Source organism: Hemicordylus capensis, chromosome 1 (genome assembly GCF_027244095.1).
Source record: "Hemicordylus capensis ecotype Gifberg chromosome 1, rHemCap1.1.pri, whole genome shotgun sequence".
In the NCBI taxonomy this organism is placed as follows: domain Eukaryota; kingdom Metazoa; phylum Chordata; class Lepidosauria; order Squamata; family Cordylidae; genus Hemicordylus; species Hemicordylus capensis.
The window spans coordinates 350,885,127-350,910,025 of NC_069657.1; the positions used below are offsets into that span (position 1 = coordinate 350,885,127).

Consider the following 24,899-nt stretch of genomic DNA (forward strand, 5'->3'; position numbering starts at 1 on the left):
ATGGGGTTATACTACCCCAGAAGTAGCAGGTATAGAGCTTGGGGGAGTACTCCTGGACCAAGGCCTCACCTGGTATCTCAGGTGGAGGCTATGGCCAGGAGTACCTTCTATCAGCTTTGGCTGATTTAACAGTTGCATGCATTCCTTGAAGAGGTTGACCTCAAAACAGTGGTGCATCAGCTGGTAACCTCCAGGCTTGACTATTGCAATGTGCTCTACGTGGGGCTGCCTTTGTACGTAGTTCGGAAACTTCAGTTAGTTCAAAATGCGGCAGCCAGATTGGTCTCTGGGGCAACCTGGAGAGACCATATTATGCCTGTTTTGAAACAGCTACAATGGCTGCCAATATGTTTCCGGGCAAAATACAAAGTGCTGGTTATTACTTTTAAAGACCTAAACGGCTTAGGTTGGGATTACCTTAGAGAGTGCCTTCTTCTACATGATCTCTACCATAAGTTAAGATCATCTGAGGAGGTCCGTCTCCAGTTACCACCAGTACGTCTGGTGGCGACTCAAAGGTGGGCCTTCTCTGTAGCTGTTCCTGGGCTGTGGAATGCACTCCCTGCAGAAATCCATAATCTGAATTCATTATTGGCCTTCAGGAGAGCCCTTAAGATCTATCTGTTTGGCCTGGCCTTCCAGGATTTTAAAACTGTAAATGTATGGCCTGGTTTTCCAGGGTTTTAAAAGTGTTTTAAATGTTTTAGTTGTTAATTGGTTTTATACTGTTTTTATGGTTTTTGATTTTAAGTGTTGATTTTAATTGTTTTTATTTTAATGTAAACCGCCCTGAGCGGGCTGTTGGAAGGGCAGTATAGAAATCAAATAAATTAATTAAATAATGATCATGCGCTAACGGTGATGGATACTGATCACTTTTTCCTATTTACTCCAAGTAAAAGCAGAATTGTGTTAGGGGCAGTTCAAAGGTTATTCTCCCCTACTCATATTTTTAAAAGGCCATGTACAGAAGTGGGAAGACAGTGATTGGTTTAAGATAGAGATGATCCAAATACATTTGGATTAGTGGTTCTGGCTAAGTTTGAGGCTTTGGGAGCTTTGGTGGGGTCGGGGGACTAATAGGGGCAGTGAAAGGGAAGGTCATAAACCTTGCCAGGATTTTCAGAATGGGGGTGGGTTCTGTTTACTGCTAGTGTTTGCAGAGGCAGAATCCTCCTCCTTTTAACTGAAAATACCTCATTTCTGGATGGCAGCACCACTCCTTTCCCCAGCAGTCTGCTCTTGCAGTGGCCCCTGGATACACCAGGGAATGATATGATATCATGAAGTAGCATAATGATCATTTAATTCCAGAAATAATGGCAGCCCAGGTGCACTGTGAGGGGGGAAAAACAGGTTGCTCACCTGTAATTTATGATCTGGTAGTGATCTGTTGACATCCATAAGAATGGGTACTGCACCTGCACAGGATTCTCATGCTAGAATGCCACAGTTCCTCAAGATGACCAAGCCCCGCCTCCACACCTACAGCATGCTATTTAAAGGTGGACCAGATGCCATGTTCTTTAGTTCTTGGATGACCACCGTGAGGATGATCATCTTTTGCTGGTGAGTTCATTATTGGGATCCAATTGCCTGCATACTCTTTACACTCATAGCGGGGGGAAACTACTGTAGCGGGGTGACCCGGGAGGGTCTTATGGATGTCAATGGATCACTTCCAGATCATGTTATAGGTGAGCAATCTGTTTATCTGGATCGTGATCTGTTGAGATCCATAAGAATGGGTGTTTAGTTAGCTCCTTTTGGATGAGGGTGCAGTAGTAGCTATTGTAACACCCACTTTAAAACACTTCTGAAGTTGGCCTCTGTTGCAGAACATAAGTCTATGGTGTAATGTTTGATTAATGGTAACTCTGAGGACCATGTTGCAGCTTTGCAAAAGTCCGTAAATGTCACACCAGATAAGAGTGCAGCAGATGAGGCATAGGCATGAGTGGAGTGGACCTTGATCGCCTCAGGTGGATCAATGTTCTGTGCTTTATAAGTCAGCAGAATGAGTTTCACTAGCCAGGAGGACATTCTTTGTCTCAAGATGCAGGAACCTTTTGCAGAGCCCTTATAGGCAACAAAAAGGCATTTGGTGGTGCTGAAATCTTTTGTATGGTCTAGGTAATAAGGAAGAGCCCGGACATCCAGCGAGTGCATTGCACACTCTAAAGGCGTTGAAGGGTGAATGTAGAAAGGACGATATCTTGGTTAAGCTGAAAGTCTGACACCACCTTGGGCAGGAAGTCTGGATCCATATGTATCAGCACCTTGTCAAGATAAATCCTGGTTTACGGTGAGTCTATCCGCAAAGCCATCAATTCACCATCTCATTTGGCCGTCATTATGGCAATTAGGAAGGCTGTTTTTAAAGTCAGTATTTTGATGGAGGCAGAATTTAGTGGCTCGAATGGGCTTTGGGTTAAGGCCGATGGAACAATGGGACATATCTTTAATTCTACCAGAGTTTATATAGGTGGATATAAGTTCATGAGGCCTTTTAGGAAAGCCCTGCTATCAGGGTGCAAGAACAGTCTTGCCATCACAGCCCAGATGTTTCAATGAGAGTGTTCCTAGATAGATTTTTAGTGAAACATTAGCTAAACCCTGAGATTTCAGGTTAGTTAAATAAAGGAGTACATCCTTGATTGCAGCCTGCCTTGGCTAGAAAACTTTGGTACTCACATAGGTCCTGAAACGCAGTCAATTCCCTAAGTAATTATGTCTGGTGGGAGACTTTCTCTAGTTAAGCAAGATCTTCATCAGAAGCCTATGTGCCACACTGTTAGATGAAGTATGAGTACGTCTGGATATAGTATTTGGCCTTTGTCTTGTGTCAGAAGGTCTACCTCTTGCAGTAGCCTTCGATACTTGTTTCCTGATAGTTTGAGTACCTGTGGAAACCAAGGTTGCCTTGGTCACCACGGGGTCACTAGAATGCACAATGTTGGAGCAGCCAGTAGATGTGCCACCACGCGACTGATCAATGGTTGTGGCAGAAACATGTACAGGATCTCCTGATTCCAGTCCATCTGAAATGTGTCCCTCAATGACTGTGGTTTGTGACCTGTCCTGGAACAAAAGTGGTTGCACTTTGTGTTCTCTGAGGTGACAAATAGATCTATGGTAGGACATATCCAATCCTCGAAGAGTGGGGTAACACATTCCATCTTTAGCTCCCACTCGTGTTGGTGTTGTTGGGCAAAGGTGAGGCTCAGATCATCCTCTAGGACATTGTCCAGGCCCCCTTATGTGAATAGCTAAGAGGTAGACCTGATGTCTGATGCACCAATGCCAAAGTTGCAGGCTCAGGGCGCAAAAAGACCGCAACACTGTCCCCCTTGTTGATGTAGGCCAGAGCAGTAGTATTGTCCAATTGCACATATACTTCTTGGCCCTGCTGAAGTGGGAGAAATGCCTTTACTGCTTGAAAAACAGAGAGGATAGAGAGAAATTCTTCTCTCTCACACATAACACTAGAACCAAGGGTCATCCCATGAAATTGATTGCCAGGAAATTTAGGACCAATAAACAGAAGTACTTTTTCACACAACACATAATCAACTTGTGGAACTCTCTGCCATGAGATTTGGTGACAGCCAACAACCTGGATGGCTTTAAGAGGGGTTTGGATAACTTTATGGAGGAGAGGTCTATCATTGGCTCCTAGTTGGAAGGCTAAAGGCCACCTCCAGCCTCAAGGACAGGATGCCTCTGAGTACCAGTTGCAGGGGAGTAACAGTAGGAGAGAGGGCATGCCCTCAACTCCTGCCTGTAGGCTCCCAGTGGCATCTGGTGGGCCACTGTGCGAAACAGGATGCTGGACTAGATGGGCCTTGGGCCTGATCCAGCAGTGCTGTTCTTATGTTCCCCAGGATTCTCTTATGACTTCCAAGATGACACACTATGGAAGACAACACAATATTAACCTCGACCCTTGTTCATATTCAACCTGTTCACACCTTGTCTAGTGGAGATGCCTCTACTCTTCTGAGTAGGCCAATTTTGCAGAGCAAGTTGATGGCTACTCAGACATGTTCATTACTGCCTATGCGCTAATGTAGGCCTTCACCACGCAGACTGTGGTCTCTGAGCCTAAACCAAAGGGATCTACTGTGGAGACTCAGACTCAACCACTACGTCCTACTCAGACTACCACACCTAATGTGACTCAGACGCTTGTCCCTGTGTCAACTACACTGTCTCAGTCTGACCACCACGGTTCACTATAAGGTATGCGCGCAGGCATGCGCTCACAAGTTTTCTGATGTCTTCTGTTAATTTTAGATCCCACTCAGGTTGAACAGGGAAGGCCCCACTCTGAATGCACAGGCACACACAGTGCCTTGATATTGCCACCCAGAACAAAATTCATTCTGCACAGAGATGAAAAATATTAGAGGGACCACTGCTGACCACCATGGCTCTGCAGATTTTGAACTGGATCCTGAGGACCCAGATGCTCTAGTGGACTCTCCCACTGATGTCCCTCCTGTCACTCATGTTTCCCCTACTGAGGAGATGAAAGCTTACCATCTACATATAAAGGAGATGGCTGGCACGTTGGGTCTAGACCTACATAAGAACTTAAGAACAGCCCTACTGGATCAGGCCCAAGGCCCATCTAGTCCAGCATCCTGTTTCGCATCAGATGCCACTGGAAGCCACAGGCAGGAGCCAAGGGCATGCCCTCTCTCCTGCTGTTACTCCCCTGCAACTGGTACTCAGAGGCATCCTGGCTTTGAGGCTGGAGGTGGCCTTGTGTGAGACTTAAAGTCTCAACTGGCGACTACTGACGACCCTGTTTACAATTTCATGGTCAAGTCGCAGTCCTCATAACCAGTAGCCTTACAATTTCTTTCAGTTATCTCCAAGGCAGCATCTGCTCGTGGAGATAATACACATATCTACACCTACTTCTAAAAGACTGGAAAGTTTGTACTGTGTTCAAAAATAGGACAATACCTACTGTTTGAGGCACCTGGCTCCTAATTCACTTGTTATAGATTGCACAACTTTTGAAAGTTGGGTAGACGTCATACTACACTTGGTGATAAAGAGGGTAAATAAAGAGGGTAGAAAGCTGGACATTTTGGGCAGAAAAATTTACTCCACATCCTGCCTGTCTGTCAAAATAGCGAACTACTTGGCCTGCATTGCCAAATATCATCACTGCCTGTGGGAAGGGCTCCAAAATGACTTGGATGCTTTGTCACCTGAGGAATTCAAGAAACGGTTCCAGCAGACCTTAAATAAGCCAGTGGCGCTTACTCGCCAACAATCTTCGATCCTTTCCTTTATTGCTCTGTAGAGAGGTAGAGTGAAGCCAGGCATGTCATCCTAATGATACAGCAGCAGTTACAGATTGAAACTTGCATTCGGCCACACTAAGACACATTATGCCCTTCGTCTAGGCAAAAATCACATGAATGCCAAGACGATGTGCTTGCCAAGTGAGCAGCAGACAATGCACTAGTGGTTGAGGAGTAGTAGACTGCCACAGCAAGGGCAGGCCCACTGGGCGCTTCTGTGTCTTCCAGCAGTCTGTCTGCACTTGCGGAGGAAAACCTTTAAAAGTTGTTGTGGACGGCTTGCTGGAATTGGTGTCCAAAATGGACAGTAGAGGATGGGCCGTAGTGGGGTCCAGTCCAGTATTTCTGTCACTCTTGTCTTCGACATCAAAGGATGGTGCCAGCAGCTGGCATTGAGGGGTTACATGCTTCGATATTGACAACACTGATGTATTTAAGGTGGATGCTGGAGCTTGGCCGACATAGGGAAATGTTGAAATTGGAGTCTTCGGTGTCGAGGGCACATTATGATGTCAATCTGTTGGCATCAACAGGGCAGAAGACTGGGCTAGGGTGGTGCCAGTGATAGTGACCTTGCTTTTGATGTCGAAACCCTCGGTGTAAATGGTTGGTTGGTATCGAGAGCCTCCCTTGTCCTTGGAGTCTTCGAGCATTCCACATTGACACTCCTTGCCCGCGATGTCAAGATTCTTGGTGTTAATGGCTGTTTGATGTTGAGCGTCAACCTCGACTTTGAGGTCTTTGAACGTTCAAGTCAATGTCTTGTCAACACGGCAATGTCTTGATGGCAAGGGGGACTGAGCCCACATCAGACCAATGTCGTTAGGTTTCAGAGTCAAAGAGGAATCCTCCATCGACATCCGTTTTCCTTTGGACTTTGAATGTTAGCAGAAACGCTTCCATGTGAAGTACTGGGAGGCTTAGGTCTCTTGAAGGTTTTCGACATTGAAGTCGATGCCGAGGATTGTTTAGATGGGCCAGCCTTCGGTGTCAATGCCAGGCCCGATCATGATGTCAAAGGGCTCAAAACGTCATCGTAAATTGTGGCACGCAGCCAAAGAGCCTGATTCTTCCATGTCTGCTTTGTAAAAGACAGACAAATCTTACACAAAGGCACATTATGCCCTTCGCCTAGGCAAATAATACACAAATCATGGAGGTCTTTTGAGGGCAGTTTGGCATTACAGCCCTCACACCTCTTGAAGGTCTTTTTTCTATCAGCCATAATCCTTAGCTGTCATCTTATTCCGTTCTGAAGTCAGTAGCACCGTATACTGACCAAATAAATGCAGTCTCTCTCTTTCTCTTTTTTTATAAACTGTGAACTAAGAAGAACTTAACTGACGAGGAGCGACAGCATGAGATCTGTTTGTAGTGGCAGTCGGAAAAGAAATGAAGAACATGGCATCTGGCCTGCCTTTAAATAGCACGCTGTAGGCATGGAGGCGGGGCTCAGTCACCTCAAGGATCTGCAGCATTCTAGTGAGAGGATCCTGTGCAGGCGCAGTACCCATTCTTATGGATCTCACCGGATCACGATCCAGATTAAATGGTGGCTGGTGGAAGCTGGCTGCTTAGAAAGGCAGCAACACTTTAAGCACTAATGATGTCACCACTAACACCCACAGAGGCACATCATTTTCAGTTAAAAGAAAGATATATTACTGCTGGCACTACCAACAATAAAGGTAACCTGCCACCCCACCTTCCTCTGCAAAAAGCTTTGGTGAAATTTGTGGCCCTCCCATGAACTTTACTGAAAAATCTCCCATTCCCTCACCTGCAAAAGGGGTGATACAAATGAACGGAGGGGTTCCAGAACCATCTTGCTTTAGATGTAGTGGGTAAATGTGGTTGCCCACTATGGGAACGAGTCTATGAGAGTTGCAGGCTCATGCACTCATCTCCTCTCCTCCTTCAAGCACCAGAGCAGAGTGAAAGCACTTGCCCTCATTTGAAAAATAAACCACAGTTCCACATTATGTAAAAACAAAGGGAATGGCAGTGTGTTAGCTAACTAGAAATAAAACAAGCTGGGATATCAAATCAAATCCTGGTTAAGGGGAGGCACTCCTCAATTTGCCAAGCTACTTAGGCAACTGTGGTAGAAAATCCAAATCCCTTTCTCCACCCCACCTTCCCTGCATGCGGAAATTAGTAAAGAAAAAGAAAAAGATACCATACATACCATAACAGAATCCAGTTTCTGTTTGACTTTTTTCATTCTCATGGATACTTTTGCAACATTGGCGAACTGGTCAGCTGGAGACATTATTGAATCATTTTGTGCAGAAATATCAGCAGAACTGCTAAGAATTTGTGGGCCTCTGGGAGATGCTGATAATAGATGTGATCCTCTAAGGTCTTTTACTAATTCAGCTTCCTGCTGGGCAACTGTGGATGAAATGTTTTTTTAAAAGCACTAAATCAGTCCACTCAGAGTTTTCTGACTCTCACAGAAAATTGGTACAGAGGACACAAAAAACTGCACCATACATATAGTTTTAAAATATGTAAAATATATCCATTTAAAAACATTTTTAAAATCTATCATTGATTAAATGTTTATGGGCATAGATTAGAGATAAGCAATTGGCATCACAGCAGCACAATCTGGTCTCCAGGAACTTCTCATCTTGCCTCTGCCACTACATAAGTCAAGATACAGGCAGTCAGTGACTGAGAACAGTACTTGAGAACAGTGTCAGAACCTCTTTGCTATTCACATGGTGCATGGATGCATTTAGAAGGGTTCTAAAGAACCATTTGTCTGTCTCTTGGCACAAGGAAGTAAGTTAGTGGGAAGAATCAAAGTTGCTGGCCCTTCAGCCTTGGCTCAATTAAACACATGCCCACTGTCAAAAATGATCTGCCATTCAGGGATATAAATATAGTTGCCACGTTGCTATCTAATCCTTCCTCTAAGGACACTGGGGTTCCATACTTCACTGTCTTGAGTTAGCCTACAAAGTAGGCTATGCTGAGATGTGATGACTTGCTCAGAGACACTTGTGGACTATATAGCTGGGCAAGGCTTTGGATCTGTGCTTCCCCATCTGTGCAACACTCCAAGATACCACAATAGTTCATATCTAGATAGTCTTTGCAGAGAATGAATTGAAACCAGATAAATGTTTGGGAAGAACAAAGGTTTGGCACACAAAAGACCCCAACTAATAGTCTGTTCATATTTAATTATTTCCACCCATCTGCACATGGCAGTCACACATAATGTGTACGTCCTTATTCCTACACGGTTTATTAATGATAATGTTACCATAGGAGGTCCTTCCCCAAGACCTCCCAGAATGGTAGAAATAATAGCCAGGTCCTTTCTAAAAGCTTTAAAAAGCCACCTTAAGTGGCGCAGCGGGGAAATGCTTGACTAACAAGCAGAAGTTTGCCGGTTTGAATCCCCGCTGGTAATATATCGGGCAGCAGCAATATAGGAAGATGCTGAAAGGCATCATCTCATACTGCACGGGAGGAGGCAATGGTAACCCCCTCCTGTATTCTACCAAAGAAAACCACAGGGCTCTGTGGGCACCAGGAGTCGAAATCGACTTGACAGCACCCTTTACCTTCCCTTCCCTTCCCTTCTAAAAGTTTATCATAGGATATGCCTCATGACTACTGAACTGCCTTGAAAGCAGAAAGATAGGGTGTGTATTTCAGATAAATGAATATCTGCTTCCTACATGACTTTGAGGGGGAAATGAGCAAGTATTGTATATATGCAATTTGTAAATAGTACAGAAGAACATAAATTGTTCCTGAATATCTCCTATGGAATATTCCCAATGTTTGTCTTTCTTCATTTGATTGCAGCCTTCACAATCTTTTAAAAGTCACCTATAAACAATGACAGATCACAGATACTGAATCTGAGTATTCTGTAGTCATGGAAGCAAAGAGGGTTTAAAAAAAAATATTCATATTGAGAGTCAGTTTCCTTTTAACAGCAAGATTGTTTCATTCAGTTTCAAGGCTACTTATGCTCATAAGCAGGGTTTCACAATTTTAAGTGACTTCTTAATCTTTTGCGGAAATGGCCAAAATTCCAGCAGTAATTCAATGACAACATCCAAGGACGGACTAAAAAAATGAAGGGATTGCAGCATATCATGGGAAGGCTGTTGGTGGAGAAGGGAGGGCTATAAAGTTATCGTCCAGCAAAGACCCATATGCTCTCAAGGGATTTCTCTCTATTCACACACACATGCACATACATACACAGGGTCCTTAAATTACCTTTGTAATCATAAACGTACACAAGTATTGGCTGGTTTTGACCAAAGGCACAAAATGACACCATATGTTCATGTGGATGAAAGGCAACATCACGAAGTGGAGATGTGAAGGACAGATCAGAATACATGGCTACTTGATCACCTACAAAAAAGAAGAAAATATACACATGCTTATACATTTATCTTCCAGTATCACAATTCTGAGGACAACCCACTCAAAAGGCCTCCATGAGGAAAGCTAGGTTCAAACTCGCCATTTGGGGGATTATGAACAAACAATCCAATTTTAAGGTACACAGCTGTTCTTCTCTTAATCTTCTTTGAAGAGTGTGCAAAATATTCTTACCTTACAATGCATTCAGCTGCTAGTTCATTGTTTTAACAGCTTTTATGCTGTTATAGATATCTTTTAAATTAATTAATTAAAATGAATTAATTACTTGGTCTACATGTCAACCAAGGTACACATTGTTAAATATACTGGGGAGGGCTCATGACTCAGCAATAGAGTATGTGCTTTGCATGCATAAGGTCAGATTCAATCCCTGACATCTCCAGTTAAAAAAATAATCTAAGGTGGGAAAGATGGAAAGACCTCTGCCTGAGTACCTCTGCCTGCCCTATTATCAGGTAGGAGAGACATATCGATGGCTTGATTCATCATAAAGCAGCTTAATAAATTCTTATTATAATGTGTTCTTATATGTTCTAAATAGCCACAGGCTATGCCTATTTATTTATTTTGCATATTTATATATTGCCTACAACCAATGTCTGAAAGGCAGTTCACACCAATTTAAAATATATCCATAAAATTAAAAGCAGTCAAACAATTAAACATATTTAAACAATTAAAATTTTAGCTAAACTGTTTTAACTACAGACTGGATGTTAAGATGACACATATGTTAACAGTATCATTAAAAATAGATAAAAGAATACTGTTTGTAATGTAGTCATATTGCCACAACATACATGCCAGGCCATGTTTTGTGACTTTACTACAGCTTAAGCACTCCCTCCATTCCTGTAGCCATTCTTAAGTCTGAACACACAGCCCAGAAGAGAGGAGCTACACAGCATGGATAAAATTGTCACATCTGTGCAAGAAGAAGTCATATTGCAAAAGTGGCTTGCAACATGAATCTGCACCCACAAAGATGAATTTTGTGCAATAACCATGCACCATGTGTCAATCAATGAGTTCTTAGAAGGGGGCCAGTGGAGAGGACTACCTATATTTTTAATAACTGGGGGAGGGAGGTGGTGGTGGGGGAACTGTCTCACAATGTACAAGGAAAGCTGTATATATAGTGTAGCACTGGGATAAAGCAGCTCTTCGGAGTCTCGGATTCCTGATGCTTTTGTAAGATCATGCCTGCAATCTTTCAAACTAGTCTCCTTTGTACTACATCAGCAGTTTTTTCATTTTCAATCAATGTACAGTGCCTACAGATGGATATATCAGGCAACAGGGATGTGAATGAGCACTCACTTGTGGGGCAGGGAAGGGTACCTTTAAGATGCAGGCAAAGAGCTTCTTACTGGCTCACCCCACTCCCCTGCTTTAACCCACCAGCGTTCATTTTAGGAAAAAAACTGTGCGAGGCCGCAGCACTGCTTCCTGCAGCCCCGCCCTGCATCAGCACACACATGGTCAAGGTGCATGCACACCGGCCATTTGTGTGGTCAGCAACACAATGCTGGCCATGAAAATGGCCAGTGCACATGCGCCCCAGCCATGTGTGGGCCAACACCGCGCGGGGCTGCAGGAAGCCGCACTGCAGCCCTGTGCAACTATTTCTAAAATGAGCACCAGCGGAGGGAAAGCAGGGGGATGGGGGCGAATAGGTAAGGAGCTCCTTACCTGCATCTTAAAAAGGTACGCCTCCCTGCCCATCAAGCCGGCTCACATGAAAAAGGAAGCGCCGGACAGGCTCATGCTCATCCCTATCAGGCGGTTCACAAATATTTTTAATTGATTAATTAATGAATGAAGAAGGTGTGCAGGTGAGAATGGAAGAGTTGGTCAAATATACTACAGGAAAATATAACAGAAATCTTCTCAGAACTGTTAAACATTTGAGAAATGTAGAACACACAGGCAATTCAGAAAAATGGAGAAGGATAAAATATATAATGCTTCCTTTGGGGCAGATTCACAACTGTAAAGGCAGTCCAAATGGTGTAGTAATGGGGCTGCTATGGAATGCCTTTAAAGAACATAAGAACGGCCCTGCTGGATCAGACTCAAAGCCTGTCTAGTCCAGCATCCTGTTTCACACAGTGGCCCACCAGATGTCTTCAAGAAGCCCACGGGCAGGCTAGGTCAATTTCAGAACCACACAGCCACCGTGCAGGAGGGCGGGCTGCTGGGGGGAGTGCTGGGGTTTTGAGGAGCCACCGCAGTAGCAGCCAGACCGGGAAGTAAGCATCTTACATCTACTTTTAAAGGTGTCTTCTCGTGGCCACCACCCCACCTGGCCAGGAGTGTGCCACTCGGCCAGGAGTGCTTTAAAGGCAGCCTGTAGCAGCTCCATCACTACACTGTCAGGGCTGCCTTTGAAGTTATGCAGCAGTCCTGGTGGGTCCCTAATATTGATGGGAGACTGCACAGAACGTCACCCATTGTGCATATTGCTTAGAATGAGCAGGGGATGGGGAGGGGAAGAGAAGACCTAGCAAACAATGGGAAAAAACAGGTAGTTCACCTGTAACTGATGATCTGGTAGTGATCCATTGCATTCATAAGACATGAATAAGGTAATGTGCCTGCACAGGGACCTCACGGGTAGATTGGCTAGCTCCTCTAGGTGCCCACTCTGCCCTGCACGTGCTTTGTGCTTCCATTGATTTTGGCAGTTGGGGGCACCATTTTCTCAGTTTCTTGCAGACCACCAACTCCTGATGATCTTGCAGTGCCTATATTTGGTAAGTATTACACTTACACACACACACACACACACACACACATACATCTATCTATCTATCCGTGCTACTACTACTGCTGTGGGGAGGTTTGAGAGGGTCTTATGAATACAATGGATCACTACTAGATCATCAGTTACAGGCGAGCAACCTGTTTATCTGGATTGTGATCCATTGCAGTCAGAAGGAATGGGTGATTAAGTTTCCAACCAAGGTGGTGGGCACAGTAGTACCTGAAGCCTATGGCAACACCTGTTTCAAAACACTCCTCCCAAAATCTGCCTGCTCAGGAGATCTCAGGTCAATGGCATAATGCCTTATAAACGGCTGCTATGATGACCATGTTGTAGCCGTGCAGATATCAGTCATACGGATTCCAGACAGATGTGCTGCTAAGGCTGCATACTCCCTAACTGAATGGGCCCATATGGTGCACAGTGGATCTACACCCTGCAGCTTATATGACTGCACAATTAACTCTACCAGCCAATGTATGAGTCTTTGTCATGATATCAGCTGTCCCTCGGCTCTACTTCTGTAGACCACAAACAGCTTCTTTGTTTTCCTAATTCTCTTGGTCTTTATTATTATTATTATTATTTATTATTATCCCGCTCTTCCTCCAAGGAGCCCAAGAGCGGTGTACTACATACTTAAGTTTCTCCTCACAACAACCCTGTGAAGTAGGTTAGGCTGAGAGAGAAGTGATTGGCCCAGTCACCTAGCAAGTATCATGGCTGAATGGGGATTTGAACTCGGGTCTCCCCAAGTTCCACAGATACCTAGTCCAGCACACCATGCTGGCTCTGGCTCTTTTTAAAGATAGTACAACAGAGAACATCTTGCATCCAGAGTATGCAGCGCCTTTTCCAGTGGTGATTCCAGATTCTGGAAAAAGGTAGATAAGTGACATCCTGGTTTAAATGGAACTCCGTCACTATCTTTGGTTGGAATTGCGGATCTAACTGCATGACAACTTTATGTGGATAGAACCGTATATAAGGAATGTCCATGCACAATGCCGTCAGCTCACTTACACGTCTCGCAATCATGATCACTACCAGGAACACTGTTTTCAAGGTGACCCTCTTGAGGGAAGCCTCATTAAGAGGTTCAAATGGACTTTCCGTGAGTGTTGACAAAACCAAGGACAAACTCCATTGCCCCAGTGGCTTTGGTGGGTATAAGTTGTTCACGCCCTTTAGAAATTTATTGCAGTTCAGATGGGAGAAAACAGTTGCGCCATCCCACCACTTATGCTTCAATGATATAGCTGTCAAATGTACCTTGAGGGATACATTTGCTAATCCCGTGAGCTTTAAAGCGGTCATATAAAGTAGAACTTGTCTCAGTGTTGCCTTTACACAAAGGAAACCTTGTTTGCACACATACTCCTTAAATCCTTTCTACTTAGAACCATAGTTCATTCTGGCTGACGGCCTTCTATTGTTAATTAGAATTTTCTTTAGAAGCTGACTCTCCATGCTGGCATTGCAGAGTCCTTACATCCGGATGCTGCATCACATTGCTGTCTCGCACCGGAGATCTGGTCTCAGTGGTTATCTGTGGAAAGTCCTCCTCAAGAGTTTGAGAAGCGGTGCAAACTATGGCTGGCGAGGCCACCAGTGACCTTTGCCCGACACCGGCATGTGAGCAGTATTTCAGACACTTTTTGTTGGCGGTAGTCGCAAACAAGTCCATGGTTGGATGTCCCCAGAAGCTGAACACCCATCTCAGGTAGATGCTGTTGATCTCCCATTCGTGGTGCTGGTAGTGCTGCATGGAGCGGCTGAGGTCATCTGACAGCACATTGTCCACACCCCAGATATGTATGGCCAAAGGGTACACACTGTGAGAGATGCACCATTCCCATAACCATAGACTCAAGGCAAAGGGAATGGGAGACTGTTCCCCACTGTTGGTTGAGATACGCTATGGCCGTGGTGTTGTTGAGTTGAAACTGCACCACCCTGTTGCTTAGCAGGGGCTCAAATGCCATCAGTGCCATAAGCACAGCCAGTAGCTCTAAGTAATTTATGTGTTGACACCATTGTTGTTCCATCCACTGGTCCTGCATCTGATGTTCAGCACAATGTACTACCCACCCCAGGAGGGACACATCTCAAGTTACCCATTGCGTGAGGGTCAGGGTTTGAAAAGGGACACCTCTCAGCAGATTGGTTTCCACAGTCTACCAAGGCAGAGATTGCAGGACCTCTTGTGGAAGCGTTAGCAACCTCTCCTGACTGTCCACATTTGGGCAGAAGTGTCTGAGGTACCACAACTGTAGTGGTCACATCCGCAGACACATGTAATGTACAGTTGCATTGCAGAACGCCATTAACCCCATCAACCTTTGTACATTGCAGGAGGTTTGTGTCGGAGCTTTGTTGAATAGGCAAACCAGGTCTCTGATCTGCTGATATTACTTTATTGGTAAGAATGCCCTTTTTAATTGCACATCTAGAATTGCCCTAATGTAACTTATGCATTTCTGTGGTTCCAGGTTTGACTTCTTCCAGTTGACGTGATATCTAGATCCTGCAGCTGCTGTAACACAAAGTGGATCTGCGAAAACAACCTTCCTTTGTCATCCTCTACCAGAAGCCAGTCGGCTAAAAATAGTACACCACAACACCCTCCATCCATAAGCGTGCCACCACTACTGCCATGGCTTTCATGAACACACACGGGGCTGTTAAAAACCCCAAAGGAAGAACCTGCTTTGGAACACTGCATCTCCCACTGTACACGGCAGGTACTTGCAGTGGTTTTCCTGAATTCCAATATGGAAGTATTTCAAGGCTAACATCGCTGCTCACTCTTCCTTGCACAGGGGAGGCAGTGTTCCCTGCAACGTCGTCGTTCTGAACTTGCGTGCACGCAAAAACAAATTGAGACCCCGAAGGTCTATGATTGCCCGAATTCCCCAATCTCTCTTTGGGATCTGAAAGTAATGGGAGTAAAATCCGGACATCTGCTCAGTCCACCGCACTGGGGCAATTGCTCCCTTTTCCAATAGCACCTGCACTGCCTCCAGCAATGTAGGAGGTTGCTCTTGTGTACCTTATGCCTGAGAATGGAGGCACATTCTTGAACTCTAAAGCGTAACCAGTCTTGATAATTCTGAGTGCCCACTGGTCTAATGTTATGTGTTGCCATGCTTTGGGATGGCTTGCAAATTTGATGGAACTGCTGGCAACTACAAAGCAGGTGTTGTGTGCTTTCGCATATGGTTGTTGGTGTTCTGATTGCAGTGGGTGGTTGAGCCAATAAAAGAGTCTGGTTTTTTTGGTCTTTGGCAAGCCTGGTGTTCTGGCCTTTTGCCCACTGGCCAAAAAAACAGGTTGCTTACCTGTAACAGGTGATCTGGTAGTGATCTGTTGAATCCATAAGTAAATGGGTTCTGCGCCTGCGCAGGCACCTCATGGGCCGACAAAGTAGCTCCTCGTGATGCCCAACCGTCCTCTCGCGCTCTCAGCGCCCTTTATATTGAACGGCTGGGCGTCCTCCAGTCAGTTTTTGTGCAGACCGCCCATAACACACGATCTGCTACGTTGTAGCCTCACTTCTGCAGTGGGGATGGTTCCCGGGCAGGTCTTATGGATTCAATGGATCACTACCAGATCACCTGTTAAAGGTAAGCAACCTGTTTATTTGGATTGTGATCCGTTGAGCCCATAAATAAATGGGTGATTAGTCAGCTACCCAGCAAGGAGGCGGGTGCAGAAGGACGTCCCTCACGGTAGCACCCTTTTCAATACACTCCGCCCATAATCAGCCTGACACGCCATGCGCAGGTCAACCACATAATGTCTGATGAATGGCTGCTGCGTTGACCACGTCGCAGCCATGTAGATGTCATCCATCTTGATCCCCGAGAGATGAGCTGCTGATGTCGAGTACGCCCTGGTAGAATGGGCCCTAATCGTCCTGGGGGGCATAACCCCCTGCTGCTTATATGCCAGCAGAATAAGTTCAACCAGCCAATGAGCTATGCGCTGACGGGACACCGGCTGCCCCTTGTGCTTACCCTTGTAAGCTACAAATAGCCGATTTGACTTTCTGATTTCTCTTGTCCCTTTCAGATAGTATAGCACAGCTCTACGCACATCCAACGAATGCAGCGCCCTTTCCAGTGCCGACTGTGGGTCTTTGAAAAAGGTAGGCAATACTATTTCCTGATTAAGGTGGAATTCAGTGATAACTTTCGGGTGGAAGCTGGGGTCCAGTCTCATCACGACCTTGTGTGGGTAGAACTCGGTGTACGGTTTATCCACCCTCAGCGCCGTCAGTTCTCCCACACGCTTCGCTGTAGTGATCGCAATTAAAAAGGCTGTCTTAAGTATCAGTAAGTGGAGGTCAGCTGAATGTAGAGGCTCAAAAAGACCTTCTGTCAAAGCAGAGAGAACCAATGAAAGACTCCACTGTTCTAATGGCTGTTTTAGTGGAGGGTACAAGTTATTTAGTCCCTTCATGAACCTCTTACACTCTGGATGGGTAAAAACAGATTTCCCATCCTGTCCCGGGAGCCTTGCCAAAATAGCCGCCAAATGTACCTTCAAAGACACGTTAGCCAGGCCGTTCATCTTCAAACTGGTTAAATAAAGCAGTACCTGGCGCACTGTTGCCTGGAGAGCCTTGAACTTATGTAATTTAGCATAGGCCTTAAATCTCTTCTACTTACACATGTAGCTACGCCTAGTCGACAAGCGCCTACTGTTCAGCAGAATGTTTTCAAAAGTCTATTCTCCAAGCTGTTAATCACAGTGTCTGGATCTCTGGATCAAGTATCCGACCTCCCTCTCTTTGTAGAAGGTCCGGTACGTCTGGAAACATGTAGTAGTTCCCCTCCAACAGCCGAAGTAGCGGCGCAAACCACGGCTGGCGTGGCCACCATGGGGCTAGAAGTATGCAAGTCGCCCTGTCCCTCAGGATCTGAGCTAACACCCGACTGAGAAGTGGCAGTGGCGGAAACAGGTATAGGAGCCCCCTGCTCCAGTCGTGTTGAAACGCGTCTCCCAGAGACCCCACACCCACGCCTGCTCGTGAGCAATATCTCATGCACTTCCTGTTGGCTGGCGTGGCAAACACATCCACTGTCGGTGCGCCCCACCGACTGAAGAGAAGATTGATACACTCTCGTTTGATCTCCCATTCGTGCTTCTGGCCTATCTGGCTGTTTCGACTGAGAGCATCGGCAAGGTGATTGTCCACACCTCGAATGTGTAGTGCAAGCGGATACATGGTGTGCATAATGCACCAATCCCACAATCTCATGGACAAGGCACAAAGAATGGGGGAGACCATCCCCCCTTGTTTGTTTATGTATGCGATTGCCGTTGTATTGTCCAGATGGATCTGAACTACCGCCCCTTTCAGCTGTGGCTCAAAGGCCCTTAACGCCAGAAAGGCTGCTAAGAGCTCCAGATAACTGATGTGACGCTGAGCTTGCTGGGGCCTCCACTGTCCTTGTATGCAGTATGGGCCGCAGTGCGCTCCCCACCCTAGCAGGGAAGCATCTGTTGTGACCCATGCCGTCGGAATTAAAGGCTTGAACGGAACTCCCTGCAACAGATTCGCCTCCGACATCCACCAACGCAGGGAAGTCAGTACGGCTCTAGGAAGCTGTAAAAACATTTTCTGGCTCTCTACGTTGGGGCGAAAGTGCCCCAGGTACCACCTTTGCAGGGGACGCAGCCGAAGCCGCGTGTACCGGACAGTCGTGTTGCAAGATGCCATCAAACCTAACAGCCTTTGAACTTCCCTTGCCTTTTGTCTGGGGTTGCATGTGAACCGGTGCGCCAAGGTCTTGATCTGGCAACACCTTTCCTTTGGCAAGTATGCTCTCCGCTGCTCCAAGTCGAGGGTGGCCCCTATGTAACTCAGTCGTTTCCTTGGTGTTAAATTTTGTCTTCTTCCAGTTGACATTGACTCCTAAGTCTTGGAGAAGACGCAGCATCATCTGGATTTGAGTACCAAGCAGTTCCTTGTCCTTGCTCACCAGGAGCCAGTCGTCTAAATACGGATAAACAATCAAGCCCCATGTTCGAAGGTAAGCCACCACCACTGCAACGACCTAGGTGAATACCCTTGGGGCTGTTGAAAGGCCGAAAGGCAGGACCGCATACTGGTATATCGCCTCTCCCACTGTAAATCTGAGGTATCTCCGGTGGTTCTCCTGGATGCCCACATGGAAGTATGCATCCTTTAGATCTAACATCGCCGCCCATTCCTCCTGGTCCAGGAAGGGGATAATTTCCTGCAACGTCGTCATCCTGAACTTCCGAGCCCAGACAAAGTTGTTGAGACCCCTCAAGTCCATGATTACCCGGATACCCCCATCCTGCTTGGGTATCTGAAAGTAGCGGGAGTAGAATCCGGACAACCTTTTTGCCCACTGCACTGGAACAATTGCTTCATTTTCCAACAACACCTGAATCTCCTCCTCCAATACCAGTGTCGCCTGGTATTGGTAAACCTCAGGCCTGAGAATGGAGGCAGAGCTGTGAACTCGATCGCATAACCAGTCTGTATTATTCTCAGCACCCATTGGTCCGATGTTATATTGTGCCATGCTTGGGCATGGCTTGCCAGTCTGATGGTCGAGCTGGCAACTACAGGGCCGGTGACAGTGGTCCTGGAAATTGTTCGTGTATGCAGTGGGCTGACAGAACAATCAAAAAGACTGCTTAGATGCGTCCTTATTGGGACGATTGTTCTGGTTCTTGTGCTTGTTGTTGCTATTAAACCCCTTTGACCACTGGTAGGGTCTATTCTGTCATCTAAAATCCCTCTTGTCTTGGAAGCGGTACGGTCTCTGGAGTGTATAATTATGGCTACGGGAGCTCGTTGCTGAGGCAGTAACCATGAAGGTTTTCGCTATAAATTTAGACTTCTTCAATGTCTCCACAGTTGCGTCAGTGCTTTCATGGAACAGTCCCTTCCCATCAAAAGCAAGGTTCTCTACGCGATCCTTCATATCTGGTTGAAGAGAAGTAGCACGTAACCACGCATAGCGACGCATGGTGAGAGCAGTTACCATGGCCCTAGACTGAGTCTCTGCTAGATGTTTAAAAGCGCTAAGCTGCTGCCTTGTGACGGATGTAGTTCTGTCATAAACTTCATTGAGCTTATCCTGCAGCTCCTCAGGAGTCATTGGAGTAGAATCCTGTAACAAATTATCCCATAAAAAGTGAGTATAACGTGCCATGCACGCAGCGTAATTGGCAATGCGTATAGCTAGGCTCGAGGAGGTGTACAGTTTACGCCCCAGTACATCAATCTTTCTGCTTTCCTTGTCCACAGGTGTCGTGTGCCGGCGGCCACCCTTAGATGTTGACACACAATCGACCACCATGGAGTTCAGATCCAGATGATGTAAAAGGTAGGCGTTGTCTTCCTCTTGAACCCTGTACAGGTTCTCCAGTCGTTTTGATGTAGGGTTTGAAGATTGTATGGTATCCCAAGCTGACTTGGCCGCCTTTGCAATAGCCAGAATCATTGGCAACGAGACAGGATGCGATGTCTTAGATTGAAGCATCATATTATATACAGGGTCAGCGACCTCTGTCTCAGGTTGTTTCAAGTCCATTCCCAATGCCTCTGCTATCTCCCTTATTAATGAATGGTAAGCCTTTAGTTCCTCTGTAGGGGATCTGGACAGGCGCGGCGGAACATCAGATGGGGGATCCGACTGACGGCTTGCCCGATCAGAGTCTGAGTTGCCCGACTCAGAATACTCCTGCTGTACCGGTCTGGGAGGCGAATCCCGCGTTGGAGGGCTTGGTGGCGGGGTAGATTTCCTCTTCCACTTCCCACCTGGCTTCTCCTGTGTCGGCACCGGAGTCTGAGTCTGACAAGAAGCGGAGGCTTGAAGCACAGGCTGCTGGGGATGAACAACCTGGGGTGGCTGGAGCAGCAACGCCGGTTGTAGTGGCATCGCAGCGCTCCCCAAGGGAGGTCCCATGGTACGATGCTGTTGAGGGTCAGGCTGCAGCGCCTTCCATCTCAAATATTCTCCATAGTCATGAGGCAGGGAGTGCCGAAAGCCACAAGAATGAGTTGGCTGATTAGTAGATTGGCACACACCTGCATTATAATTAGACGGGCCAGCTATCGGAGACACCACCGCCAAAGGCGACTGCAGCAAATTTCCAACTGCACCCCTTGGGGAGAGAGATGGTGTCTTAGGCGGGGGGATAGGGGGATCCCCATCCTCCTGTTCCTCGTCCAGACCAGTGCGTAAGAAACCCCGGAAGGTGGACTCAGAGGGGGTGCTTGATGCTGATTCCAGCAAATCCCGAAGAGCAGAAGTAGCACTTCGGTCCGAGTGTTGACAATCCACCCTCCTTGCTTGCAGTGGAGTGGATGACGACTGCTGAGGGGCAGGTGCCGGCGACAGAGATCGACGCCACTGTGTTGGAGGTCTCTCCACCTGCACCAAAGGTTGCTCTATCGATATCGACGAATGCGCGGGCACCGTGTGCTCCGACATCGAAAACTCCTGTTGGTTCAGAGCAGCCGCCGACGTCAAAATCAAGCTCGCCCCGCCAGCCTCTGCATTCCAATCCGTCTCTGATCCCTGTGCCGAGGAGGGCGAGGGCGTTCCACGCCTCTGTTCGCTCTGGCCATCGCTCTCAGCGCTCTGGCCATTCCTCTCAGCTTCTCAACAGCGCTTTTTCTCTATGCGCCGCAGTTCCTTTGAAGAGACTTCCAGAGGTCTCTTGAAGGTCTCGCCTGCCGACATGGTTTTAGACTGTTTAAGTACAGCTCCGTGTTTCCCCGACCCCGAAGGCGGTGTCGATGTCGAAGTGGCGCCCCTCGATGTCGACGGGATGCCAGGGCGAGGAGTCGGGGGGCACAGCACTTCATCATATAGAGCAGCCCGTAGGCGCAATGCTCTATTCGTCCTTGTCTGCTTCGAAAAAGCACAACAGATTTTACATGCTGCCGTGTTGTGCTCTTCACCAAGGCACAGTAAGCAGGCATCATGGTGATCGGTAGATGGCAACTTCGCGCGGCTCTTTACACAGCGCTTAAAAGTTGTTTTAGCCTCCATTATTTACGTGATCTCCGTTAAACAATCCGAGTCCCGTTAACCAAAATATCCGTCTGTTCCGTCAACAAAGTCAGTCCGTTACACAGTCTCAGTTCCAAAAGTACAGTCCAAAGTCAAATTACCAGGTAGACAAGCCAATCCGTCAACTATACTGGTCCAAAAAGCAAGAGAGAAGCCAAAAACGGTCCATGGTAATAACAGTTCTTCACAACAATTTCTGCTACCAAGGAGCCCGAACGAGGTCTGAACGCTGTGGCGGTCAAACAGAAACTGACTGGAGGACGCCCAGCCGTTCAATATAAAGGGCGCTGAGAGCGCGAGAGGACGGTTAGGAGCTACTTAGTCGGCCCGTGAGGTGCCTGCGCAGGCGCAGAACCCATTTACTTATGGGCTCATCAGATCATGATCCAGATCCCTTATTTCTTTGGTAAGGCCAATATTGACGGCGGAAATCCTTCCGGTCTTGTCTGTAATTGGCCTGTTGTTTCGCATATAGGCAGTAAAATGAAGGTACGTGGATGCAGAAGTTGTAACCATAAAAGTCTTAGCTGTATATTTTGATTTTTTATTGACTCCATAGTGGAGTCCATATTCTCACTGAACAAGCCTTTCCCATCGAAGGCCAAGTTCTCCACGCAGTCAAGCATATCCTGTTGTAGGTATGTGGATTTCAACCATGTGTGACTGCGCATTGTCACTGCTGTTAGTTACCATGGCCCATTATTCAGTCTTGGCTAAATGCTTGAAGGTGCTGAACAGCATAATTTGCAAGCTGACGGGTTGTGCTGTTCCCCTAAGCACAGCAAACAAGAATCATGATGGTCAGTCGAAGGTAGTTTAGCCTGGGAGTCCACACAGCATTTGAATGTGTTCTTGACTTCCATTGCCATTAAGGGCACACCCTGAGGCAGCAGCCCCGAAGCGATTTTAGGAAGTTCCAATAAACCGAAACCAGTCTGAATTCCGTAAGAAGAGTCAAATGCAGTCCGAAGTCAAACAGGAGCAACACAACTAATATCCTTCCTTTTCCTTTTAGTCAACTGAATCTAGTTATAATGAGGAGCCAGCAATGAGGTGTTGATGCTTTGGCAGTCAAAAAGAAAGTGAGAAAATGGCGTCTCCAACTGCCAAAATCAACAGAAGCATGGAGCACGTGCAAGGCAGAGTGGGCACCATGAGGAGCTAGTCAATCTACCCACGAGGTCCATGCACAGGAGCAGAGCCCCATTCCTTATTAATGCAACAGATCACGATCCAGATTATAGGCTTGGGACCCAACTAAATAAAGTGATCTAGAGAAGAACTATATTAAGTTCCACTATGTATAATCTGAAGGATATTCAACAATAGATTCAGTGCAGCATCAAAAGGCCTGATTATTGCAAAGGCCCACACATTATGTATTAAGTTTCTTCTGAGCCAACTTAACAGAATATGTATTATTAACGATTTTCAGGAGCCAATTCCATAGCCATAAGGTTGCTTTTCATGTATTTCAGACACAGTACTGGAAAGCCAGTTCTGCATCTGTAATATCTCTGGTAATGAGCCACTAATAATAGTGGGATGAAGAAGTGTAAAGCAACAGAATTCTCATTCCCAGACTTCACCATGATTCAGACCTCAGGAACCCCATTGACCCTTCCTCATTTGGTCTGGTATAAAAATTACCAAGTCAGACTTGAGTCTTTGCCTGGGGAACAGCTTTGACTTGCCTGTCTTTACTTGCCTCCTCTCTTCTTATTTAATTAAGCCCAGGTCAATTTCGTTTCCTTCTAGTCTACGTACGTCTTGATTTCATCCTGCTCAGAGGGATAGCTGAACTTTGACCAATGAATTACCTTGTTTGGTAGTCTCCTTACTGGCTGAAGCTATGACTACCTGGCAAATTGCTCTTGGAACTCACTGAGCTCCAAATCTCACTCCAAATCTTGCTGGATCCGTGTCTATACTGGGTTCAGCTGCCTATGGACCAGGGTTGAGAGGAAGCCTGCATTTAGGCCACATATGCATCAGCACACATGAGGCTGTAGGCTGGAGTGCTTGTGCTGTTTAAACCAACATTCAAGCAGATGAATAATTATATTTCACTGGGGATTTACACTGAGCCTTCTTCAAATACTTGCTTAATTTTCACAAATTGTTGAGGGAATCAGTAGAATTATCTATAATTCTAGGATTTTGCCACTTTTCATAATATCTGATTGAATAGAACCGATCACTAGAATAGAACAAAAAGGCTATATACTAATCTACTGTAAGGTGTGAGGAGAATGGGGGCTCCCTGCCAGTCAGGCTCCAGCCCCTGACTTCCACCAACATTCTGTTTCTTCTGCAAGCCTAGCAGACGGAGCCCCGTCCTTCAAGGGTGCCATCCAGGCCACAGTACCAGCCTGTCTAGTACCTGAATCAGTTGACTGGCAAAGGACTTAATCCGAGCCACCAAGCCCTCTAAAACCCTAGCCTTAGAGCTTGCTCCTCAGTCAAAGCAACTAATCTGCTCTGTGAGGACTCTGCTCCTTGCCTTGGATCTTGACTCTTGCCAGTTTGGACTATGCACCTGTGTCTGCTCCCCAAATATTTTCCTACTGCCTTGGAATTCAAACCTTTCCTGGCTTTGACTATGCAGCTACTTTTTGACTCGCTGACTCCCTGGATTACTTTTCCTGTATCTAGCCTGGATCTGCACTTCTCCTATCCCTACCCAATCCATTGTTACCTTGAAAATGATTCAGCACTAAAATCCTTTCTGCTGTGACTTTTTTCATCTAGCATGTTTTAAGATACTCACATTTGAACCTAGTACAGGACTGAACATTTTGTTCAAATAAGGAGATGACACAATCAGTTAGATAATGTAAGAGAGTTCAGTGCCTGAGTGATCAGTTGCTTTAAAATACATAACACTTCCCTCCCCTGTACAAATCTAATAAAATAAACTATCCTAAATTTTAATTTTGTATCACAGTTAAATCATGTTGGATTAAAAAAAAACCCTGGTCCCGGACTCAGGAGCTTTTAAAAAATCTAAATAATCTTTAAATGAAATAACTCAACCACTTCTTCCAGTACTTTAAAATATTGACTCAGGTACCTGTTTCTGGATTCCACACATATGCTTTACCATCTTCACTTCCAGAAAAAAGGAATGTTCCACATGGTGTTAGGGTACTACGAATTTTCTCACGATAATTTGTAGCACCTATATATTTCTTCGTGGCAAAGCTAAAAAGGGAAATAAAGTTTGTGAATGAATACAGCTACTGCTTGGAAACCATTCTCACACCCACTATGGCCCTCCCTTGAAGTCAGGCTATCCTGGAGGTCCACGAAGAACTT

General features: G+C 46.1%; 1 protein-coding gene across 9 annotated transcripts in view; it reads right to left on the reverse strand.

The window, feature by feature from the left end:
- Window positions 1-24,899, reverse strand: part of AHI1 (Abelson helper integration site 1) — a 184,473-nt gene that overhangs the window by 97,869 nt on the left and 61,705 nt on the right. For all 9 annotated transcript variants that reach the window (XM_053288476.1, XM_053288440.1, XM_053288454.1 and 6 more), the window contains 3 exons: window positions 24,655-24,785; window positions 9,573-9,713; window positions 7,510-7,715 (listed from right to left, as the gene is read on the reverse strand). In XM_053288476.1, coding sequence (XP_053144451.1) covers window positions 7,510-7,715; window positions 9,573-9,713; window positions 24,655-24,785 — 478 coding nt within the window. The remainder of the gene's footprint in view (window positions 1-7,509; window positions 7,716-9,572; window positions 9,714-24,654; window positions 24,786-24,899) is intronic.